The sequence below is a fragment of the Odontesthes bonariensis genome, chromosome 16, assembly GCF_027942865.1.
Source record: "Odontesthes bonariensis isolate fOdoBon6 chromosome 16, fOdoBon6.hap1, whole genome shotgun sequence".
NCBI lineage: Eukaryota > Metazoa > Chordata > Actinopteri > Atheriniformes > Atherinopsidae > Odontesthes > Odontesthes bonariensis.
In genome coordinates this window covers 28,084,316-28,094,275 of record NC_134521.1, presented here as the reverse complement: position 1 = coordinate 28,094,275, position 9,960 = coordinate 28,084,316, and the positions used below count along the sequence as shown (strand labels likewise).

Below are 9,960 nucleotides of genomic sequence, written 5' to 3'. Positions count from 1 at the left end.
GAGTTTACATCAGCTGCATCATTATTTTAATGAGTAAACGCATTACATATTTAAAACCTGTGGTAGAGCAAGCAGAAATAGAAAACAACTGCATTGCTCTGTTAAAGGATCCGATTATAAAACTAAAACCAATGCAAAGCAATAGAAAAGGTCTTAAGTTTCTCTTTCAAGTCCTCATCTCCTCCCAGTACAACTCAGATTAATGTCGTTTAACTTAGAGTGCACAGCAAGTAAAGAATTTAGCGTAATGTCCATCTTTGGATATGTGATAAGAGTCATTATAAAATCTGTCCTATTACAAATGAAATTGTCTCCAAATCTGGACAAACAAATTGTAACTAATAGCATAACCACGGGAGCCAAGTAGTACAATTTGTCTTGTGATTTGGTTGAACTGGCCCTTTAAACATGAGCAGAACCTTTTCTCCTCCTTTTTCTTTTATGTTGTAAACACTTTACCAGACCACACACACACACACACACACGAAAAAACAAACAGTAAAATCACTTCTTTACAAAGAGTTTATTTAGTGCATTTCTAGTTTGTCCACAGCAGGAACCAAAATATGAAGTTGATCTGTGCTCCCATTGGTTCACCAAAGTTCTGGTCCAACATCGTTGGTCCACTCATGTTCTGGTGCTAAACTATTGGTCCAGTAGTGTTCTAACACCCTCATGTTGGTTCACTAGTGTTCTGGTATCACACTATCGGCTCACTAGTGTTCTCTTGTGGTCAGGAACACAAAAGTCTAGAAGAAAGAAAGAAATCGGGGGAAAAAAAGAGGACCTTTGGCATGCTGCTACTGAGCAGAGGTCCACAAGCTTCCATGCAACAGCAAACAAACAGCAAGGGACAACAGTGACAAACGGAAAGAGAAGCAACAGCATTGCTTGTAAGAAGTAAGCATGGAAGCATATACAGTAAACCTTATATTAACCTGCTAAAGCCCTCAGGAGGTTTGTCTGATATACAACAGATCTTAAAAAGGTAAAATCCACCCCCCCCAGACACATGACACGTGCGTGCGCACAGACAAACACACTTACTGCAAGCACAGCATGTACCTTTCTCACACACACACACAGGCGCACCTGCATGCTAAACAAGTGGTAAGTCCTCATAAGTGTACAAGGAATACTTCTGCCATTTTTTAAAATATGACTTAACCCCAAGAGCTCTGTGTAAACATCGCGTACGGTAGGATAGATAAAGACTTTCTTCCTCCTTTGTGACTCTGGAACTCTCTGGCCACGTGCCTTTTCATCGCAGTGACCCAGTTAGTTAATACTTCGACTCTTTGGTTCTCTGTAACTGTCTGTTTATCTCACTGTGTGACTGACTGTCTCCCCCTCGTTTGTACTATCTGGTTTACACTACAGCAGGAAGAGAAGTGGAGGGGAAAGATTCACAGGTCCAGTCCCTCTGCACACCGGGGCAGCAGAGCCGGACGGATTGATTGTCTTTGAGTTATTTACATCACAGTCAGTCACAGTGGGCTCCATGAAGTGGAAGAACGCATTCGCGTCCTCCCTCTTGTTCTGCTCACCTCGTCCTACCCCTCACAAGCCTGTGTGGGCCTGTCAGCCTGAGATCTGCGTGTGTGTGTTTGTGGACGTGTGCGTTTGCGTACATGTGTGAGGGGTCGAGAGGCTAGGATAAGTCATTGTTGCTGGGCGTCTTCCCTCCACCGTTCAGAAGGGCCGAAGCGCTGCGACTCTTGGTCGGCGTTCCGCTGCCTGAACGTGAGAGTTCTGTCAGGTCGTGCAGGGAGGGCTCCCTGTACATGGCCACTGCACAAACACACACACAAAAATCATTAATTCAGTTACTGCACTGCTCAGGTGTGGTATGGTAAATGGACTGCGTTCACATAGCACTTCTCTAGTCTTATCAGCCACTCAGAGCACTTTACAGTTCACGCCACAGTCACATGATGCCTCGTTCAGCGAGTTAAGTGGAGTTACTCCAGAGGGTAAGAGAGCTACGTGTTTAACCTCTTACTTTATTTGAGATTCACAAAACCTCTTCATAAATTTGAGTGCATTAATTAATGAGCTCTTGTCATTAACTGGGACACCCTAAAACATAAACAACAAAATTTTAATTAAAGAATCAATTAGGACACAATTGCCGAGCTACATGCTTGCAGATTAGAAGCAGCGTGAACATTAGTTTGGAGTCGTGTTTGTGCCCATCTGATGAATGTAAGTCCAAGATCCTCTCTCCTCTCAGCTTTGTTTTGCTCTCCAGCAACTGCTGCGGGAAATAGTCAAGCAACAACTCCTCAGCTGAGTCTGCTGTCTGTTCCAAGTCGCTTTTTAGAGCTTTTTTCACTTTAAACTTCTCCTGGTTGCGTATAGAAGCGAGTGTGAAACCAAATCAGCCACATCGTGATTTAAACAGCCAAAGCAATGAACATACATACAACATATGTCCGATGAAATACTGATGGGATCTATTGTTTACACAGAATCATGTTTCATTTTCCTCTCTTCTTGCTATTCTCTTTCCTTTGGACAACATGATGTTCAGTGAGAGTGATGAGCCACACCCAGGCCTGCAAACCCCATCATCAGATGACTTAATGATGCTCCGAACCCATCAATGGAAAGAAATACAGATTTCACGATTAGTTTATCACATCAAGCAATGTAGTTCTATATAAAGTCAGCGCCTTGGAACTTGGGTATTCTGAGAGATTATATGATTGTTTTCCAAATGTTAACTTTGATAATTTGCATCTCATCGTGAATATTTGCGGATCCCCTCCAGACATGTTTTCAGGCTTATGAAAACAGTCTCCTCAATGTGTCAGGCTCACTTTTTAATGGGAAAATTCATTCAACTTCTTAAAAATCACACCTACTGTTAGCTTCCGACCTCAGACAAAAAGCCAACATGTTTGAATAAGTGGGTACATTCACCATGAGCATTTAACTTCACAGAACACAGTCTACTTTATGATGTACGATAAAGGTTGAACAACCATGTGAAGCTTTAAATGGCTGCCAAGGCCTGGTCATATTTACGCAGGATTTTGAATAATACAGACTCTAGTAACACTTTATCCTCAGATATTTTAAAGAGGCTGTATTTCGCTTTGTATGTTTTCTCTTTGCCTGTTGTAAAGCTTTGTGTGCATGTAAAAGATTTACAAAGTTACAAAGCCTGCACCAAAGGGTGTGTTACATCCTTCCGCTCAGGTTTGCCACTAGCATGGCTGAAGCACCTGGTTAGCACTCAAGGTTATTCCTTTTTCATTTGTACACATCGCCTAGTGGCTTGTTTGGCACACCTCAATAAAAGAATGGGCTGTTGCATCTTATTTCATAAGTTTTCACCGATCCGTTGACCTAACAGAACGCTTCAGGCAAAAGTAGACAAACAATTGGACATTTTTTCAACATTTAAGCATGCAGATGTGTTGTAGTAGATGCACTCTTTGAATGGGTGAGTGCGGTGCTTTATTAGTCCTACCTTTGAGCGGTTTCGGTATGAAGTGTGCGGAAGCTTTGTTCTTCTTGACGTGGTTCCCCTTCATTATCCCGCCCTCCTTGTTGAGTCCCAGGTACCAGGCCCTGCCTGAGGCCTGCTGCCGGTACAGCATGGAGGAGTAGGTGACGTAGTAGTTCTCAAACACTGACTCCTTGAACTTACACTCTGGGGTAAAATGTTCCTGAGTGGAAATGGTGACAGATATGAGAACAAAGTGTAAAAGAAAGGAGACAAGGAGGTGATTAAGTAGGCATGAGGAGGGGAGAAGTTTGCTGGAAGAGCGGAGTCACTGAGGGTATGAGTTTGTAACGGCAGCTCCATTAAAAATATGTTCAATTACTCCTCTATTTCATCCATCAGCTGGACTGCCCTTTGAATCATTATCTCGGCCGGGCTGCAGTCTCTGAGAACAAACTGCACCAACTTAGGACAGCTGACATTTGCATTTCCTTATTCCTGCGTCTCCATAGCAACAGGCTACTCCCTTGAATACCAACCAGCCCACTGGGAAAGATGGTGCCCAGGTTGCCGGAAGGAACAGAGAGATACAGAGTGGGTGCTCTTTATCTCTGACATCCATTGATCTTGTATGAATTTTGATTAAGCTTGTAAGTGAGATCCTTGAATGGACTTAGTAAGAAATCATGAAGTATTGTGCTGTGTGTATTGTGTTGTATTGTCTGTGTTTGCATTCTGCCTTTAATATCATGTCAGAAGATGAAAAGACTGATGTCAGTGTTATGAGTGAAGCCAGCACCCTCAGAAAAACAACAAAAAGCATACAGGGCTGGGCTGATAGATCAGATATACGACTCTGACTTGTTATTACATTGACTTGTGCAGCATTTTTCTATGTCCTTTTTATTATTTTTCATCATTTTGTCTCTCAGCTTTGTTTAGGATTGTGGGAACAGCGTGTTATTTTTGTTGATTCTTCTTGTTATTGCCTCTGCACCACCCACCATCAAAGCTGAAGAGCTAAAGCGAGGTGCTTCAAGCGCAGCGCTGCAGCCAACACTACCTTCTGGCCTGACAGATGAAATAAACGCACAGTGCCGAAGCGTGCGTGAACCAAGTTGGAAACGACTTGAAAATACATATCAGAGAGAAGTTTCTATCAAAGAATGGCTCGGGGTGATAAACACAAGGAGGCTGAGGGATGATCTGAAATCAATCCTGAGAAGCTACGGTACCAGGAGACGGTAAGTGAGGCCTGGACACCCTGTGGCAACTGACTCACAACGCAACACCGTCGTTAAAGTGTTGATATGATGATGAAACGATAATGAGCCAGCTCTCACTGTGAGCTGCTGCTTCATTACCCAACCTGAGAAAGATTCTGGTCTAATGATTGTGATCATGATGATGGTGGTGATGGTGCGTTTTGGTGGTGACCTACAGAGGTGTAGACAAAGCCTTCGTTGTTCATGGCCAGGTAGAGTTTGGTCTGGACACCCTGGATGGCCACCACACGAAGCCCCACAGGGATCAGGTTGAACACAGCTACACACAAAGCCACACACACGTACACACAAACACAGCACACAAATGGACGTTAACACGCAGGAAAACAGAGAGAATCCTTGTCAATATCAATGACACAATGACACCTTCATTTCACCACAGAGGAGCTATTTCAGAAGTTCAAACAGGTGCCAAGGCGACTGAACTTCAAAAACATTTTAGCTTTCAGTAATACTCATGCAATGAAAGGGATACAAGTTCTCAAAAGACACAACACAACATGGTTTGGTAAACAAGTGGTAGTCTGAAGACACGCTTCAACAGAAAAGCCCCTGACTTGTGAGCTATTTCCTTTCTCATTTAGATGAAAACCAGTAGCACCATTTTGTTCCTTGTTTGTCATTTATTTCATAGAATGTCAAAGGAAATGGTGCCTTGAAATGGCTTTTTGTTGTAATAGATGATTAACAATCCAAATTCACAAGTGAATTTTAACCTTGAACTTGAGAAAAGAAAGTTGCAATTTTAATAGTCAAGAAACTTTTGAATCATTTCTGTCTAACAGCTTAGTAATTTCTTTTTCATTTAGCTAATGTCTTCGGACCTGGGGATTCTTTCTGAAGTTATGCAACAAGGCAGGACTGGAGTTGTTTTGTTTGATTTGGAATTTTAGCCAATAAGATTTCATTTCAAATTAAATGAAAATCAAATTATTTTTCACCTGCAGAGTTAAAAATAGCAATAATGCAAATGCAAAAGTGATTTTTTTTTTTTTGTTACTGACAGACTAAAACTGTTTTAAGTCTGATGATAAAACACAATTATCAGTTTTTGATTTCTGTCAAATCCATCATATAATAAATTCTACTGCACATGCTGGTTTACGGGCTGAAGCTGACTCTCTGAACCCTCAGCACTAACATGTAATGTTAGATTATCCTGTTGGCCATTTTGAGGACAATAGTAAGCCACTTAAGTTGGATGATTGCCCTTATTAGTTTGAACATGAGGATGTCAAATGCAAGATGAGACAGAAACGGAGGTAGAGGAGATAGAGGCAGGCAGACAGACAGCAGGACCAGCCTGAAATACCACATAACTCTGGAAGGCGTTAGCCTCCCTGTAGAGTTCAGAGCTGTTGTGCTGAAGGGGGAAACTTTGGCTGCAAAGGCTAGGACCTGTTGATGCCAGACTTGGAAAATATTCCAGAATCAGAGTAATCCTAGGGAAACTACATCTAATAAATCTGTATCTTTGAAGAACATTTTTCCACTGGGACCGGCTGCACCGGCCACTCAGCTCTACAGTCAGGGAGCCCACTTTGTGAGTAGCTTGTCATCTTATTCTTGGAACCTAGTAACTCTCGAATGCAGGCAATTTTACCTCGTTTTCTGCACAAAAGCATCCATCTCAGCACACATGTAAAAGAACTGGTGATGGATGGGAATACTAAAGTATTGCAAAAGGCAGTGCAAGGCAGGTAATTTCTCTGTTTCTATCGGTCACAAAAAAATGGTCAATCACTTGTAGTCCTTTTCTACTTGAAGCTTCTTTATTCAATTTTGGAGGTAGATTCTTTGGATTGAAATACTATCTACAATATAATATCTACTTGTTCTATTCTTCTGCTGTTTTGCAGTCATAGACACAAACTGAAAAGCTTGTTATACATTTTTACAGTTGGCTATAAGAAGGTGTCGGAGGAACATAATTATTCCTGGCAGTTTTATAAATCAAGCTATTGTTTAATTACTGTCTTTCAACCAACCATGTTCTTTTTAAGGACTGTGGTTGTATGTGGAGTACAGGGATTGTTCATCCAAACCCAGACACAGGGGACTGATTTCATGTAGGCGTTTACATGATGCATACTGTATGCAATCATTTAATTAAAGAATGCACACCCCTGTCTTTCTCTTTGTACACAACAGTTGGTGGCCTGAGAAGTAGCAGAGATTAATGCGAGAAGCCGACAAGACCAACTGCGCGCGAGGATGAGAGTGAACGTCGTCTGAATCATGACAACAGAAGTGAATAAGCGGTGTCAATCACACATTGCAGCCCGTGTGTGTGTTTGTGCGTGTGAAACAGAGAGAACAGGACAGAGCTGGTGAAGCTGACGTTTCCTTTTTTTCAATCTGTTGTCTTTCATTGTTTCTGCGATTGGAAAATAGCACTACTTGTTATGTTGATGTTCAATCAATTCATTTAACAAGGAGGCATTTAACACAGATAGATTGCAGAGTTTCCATCTGACATTTGGAGGAAAAGCATGCTCCAATTGACTAATTAGGTGAGCACTTGACATGTTGTTGAGTGACTGCCTAAATTAAAAATCCCAGATTAAATGCACATCCACAGGGTGATAATAATCGTTAAATTGGATTTCATTGAAGTTGGTTGCTAGCCCCAAAGTGGATATAAAATAGTAGATTAAATTGCCCCTTGCCAAATAACAAACTTTTGATATGTAATATTCTGATGTAGCACAAAGTAATATTTACCCAGTGCAAAAAACAGGGTTTCAATCTCTTCTGTACAGCAATACGTGTTTATAATCTTTGAGAAATGCTACAAAGATGCGTAAAAATGCTTCAGCCTGTTGGATGAAGCAGCCTTCACATGATTCTCCTTTTGTAAAGAAAGACATTTATGAAGAATTTACTCTTTTTTTATGATGAAATGAAAATATTTAAATGCATGTTAAAATGGATGGAATTTGATGTATTTTAACACTGGTTTCAGAGCTAAAAAAAAATGGGCTCATTATTTAGTTGACAGAAAATTAAAAGTGTTTGTTTTTTTTAAAGCAAGTAATTCAAACTCTTTTACAATCATGACAGTAAATTCCACATCCAAGTCCTTTGGACAGCTGGTCAGACTGAAAGAGCATTTTCAAGACATCAACTTCTCTTCTTGGAGCTTTTCATTTGCGTTTTCTGCTACATTCTGACATTTTGTGGCAGAAATGATTAATCAATAAGTCAAGCAAACAACTGACAGATTGATAAAAAATACTCAGCTGGAGCAATGAGTTGGATTTGTGAAAAAGGAAAATGCTGAAAATCTGACAGCCAGATATCTTTTATGTATCTTCAAAGACAAGAGTGAGACTTACCGAAGGCGCTGTCTTCATCCTTGGTTCCATCAATAGTGCCATCAGGCTGCATCTGCAGCTGGAAGCCCTGGCGACTGGAGAGCCTGGTCACAATGCCCTTCAGTTGTGGCTCTGAGAGGTGAAGAGAGAAGAGACGTTACCTGCACACGTTCCTTTGTACTGCCATGCATGAAACCCAGCAGTCCCTGGTATATGTCGCTGGAGGAGAAGTTTATATTTACAGTCACTAAGACTTGGGTGTCATTCCTTAACCCCTGAACAGGGTTGCTTTTTAAAAAATCTGATATTCATGGACTGATGCCACATGATCACACTGTTAAAATTCTGCCTAAATGTCTTTTTTTAAAATGAACTTGAAATACTTTTATTGTGGGACGATGCAAAGTTATCTACACTGCAGATGTCTCTGGTTTCATTATTCACACAAGGACCATTATAAGTTTTAGAAATATCTACATATTAGTTTATCAATTTAAGAATTACTGCTACTTTATTGTAGAATGCTGAGCTTGAGTCACGAATGGTCAACAGTTCTCTTCATGTCTTAGCATATGAAGAATTACAATCAAATGAACATTGAACTGCCAGGAGGACAAAACAGAGCTCCTGAATCCGTCGGTGACAAATGATGAGGTGATGGTGAGCGTGCCTCAGTGATGGGGATGGAATTGTGTTGGATGGTGGTGATGGTGCTGGTGGTGATGGTGATTATGGTTGGCATGCTGGTGGTGCCCCATGGTTTTCCAACTGTTCTTCCCCCTCCCTCAGACCTGGTGGTCGCCTTCTCTTCCGTTTCTTCCTCGATCCAAACAATTTGACACGGGAGAACACATTCAGCTTGCTCGGCTTCTCGTTGGTGCCTTTGCTGTTGCTCGGGCTGCTGCTGCCGCGGCAGGCATTCGCCTTCTCTCGCTCCCTTGCCTGCCGCTTCTGGCGGATCAGGGAGCTGGCGATAGCCGCTGCCCGGGACATGCTGCGCCGATGGAGTGAAACAAGACGATGCGTCCCGGTTGAAGGGGGTGTTTGCGGACAAGGCGGTAGGGGTGTGAGGAGTGCGGGGAGGGGGTCTACGCCACCCACGACTCAGTTCGCATCACAAACCGTCCGCTGCAGAGTCGCAGATTTCCATGACTGTAAGAAGCGTCCAGAATCCTCCATCAGAGCGTTCGGGCGCCTCATGGTCGCCGTCAAACAAATCCAATACTGTGCCAATGATTGAGCGTTAACGACGCATCCTCCCATCCCCCAGGGGGTCTGAGTGGCAAAAGCTGTCTAACTCCCCCCTCAGGTGATTTTTTTGGGTGTCCCGGGAGAGCGTGGATGAAGTGCAGGTGCGTGATGATTCAGTCCGGGTCCAAGTAGCGAATCAACAGCTTCTAAACTGGTGTGACCGAAACCGGGTGCTGACGGTGATGATAACTGCAGCCGCTGCCGCCTCTCCTGCCGCTGCCACTGCCGCTGCCGCTCTGCACCGCTCCCGCGGTGATGCTCCGCTCCGCGACGCTGTCCGTGACAGAAATGCAGCAGCCGGAGTGTTTGTCAATGAAACAGGTCGGACCTCGATCAGTGGGAAAGGGATCATGATGCAGCCGTGCCGTTCATAAAACTACTGCAGCCCTGCCCGCCCAGAGGAAGAGGGGCGAGGAGGGGCGGAGGGGTGTGTATGTGAACGTGTGGGAAAGGGGTGGCTGGACGAGGTCGAGGGTTTGGGCAGCTCCTTCATCATACAGGACACCTGTAGCCTTGCACCCCACGTGGCATGATATTTACATGTTCCACTGAATACTGATGTGTGATAGGCAGGGCCACTGAGAGGGGGTATAGCTGGAGGAGGAGAAATAATAGAGGGAAAGCAGACAGAAAGATGACTGAATGAGAGGAC

At 43.0% G+C, this 9,960-nt stretch overlaps 1 protein-coding gene across 1 annotated transcript; it reads right to left on the bottom strand.

The window, feature by feature from the left end:
- Positions 1–452: 452 nt before the first annotated feature.
- Positions 453–9,671, bottom strand: fgf13b (fibroblast growth factor 13b). Its single transcript, XM_075486826.1, has 5 exons — positions 8,849–9,671; positions 8,079–8,189; positions 4,896–4,999; positions 3,479–3,677; positions 453–1,791 (listed from the first exon to the last, which is right to left on the bottom strand). Exons 1-5 carry the CDS (start codon positions 9,048–9,050, stop codon positions 1,652–1,654), a joined length of 756 nt encoding a protein of 251 aa, XP_075342941.1. The 5' UTR covers positions 9,051–9,671; the 3' UTR covers positions 453–1,651.
- Between the last annotated feature and the right edge of the window lie 289 nt (positions 9,672–9,960).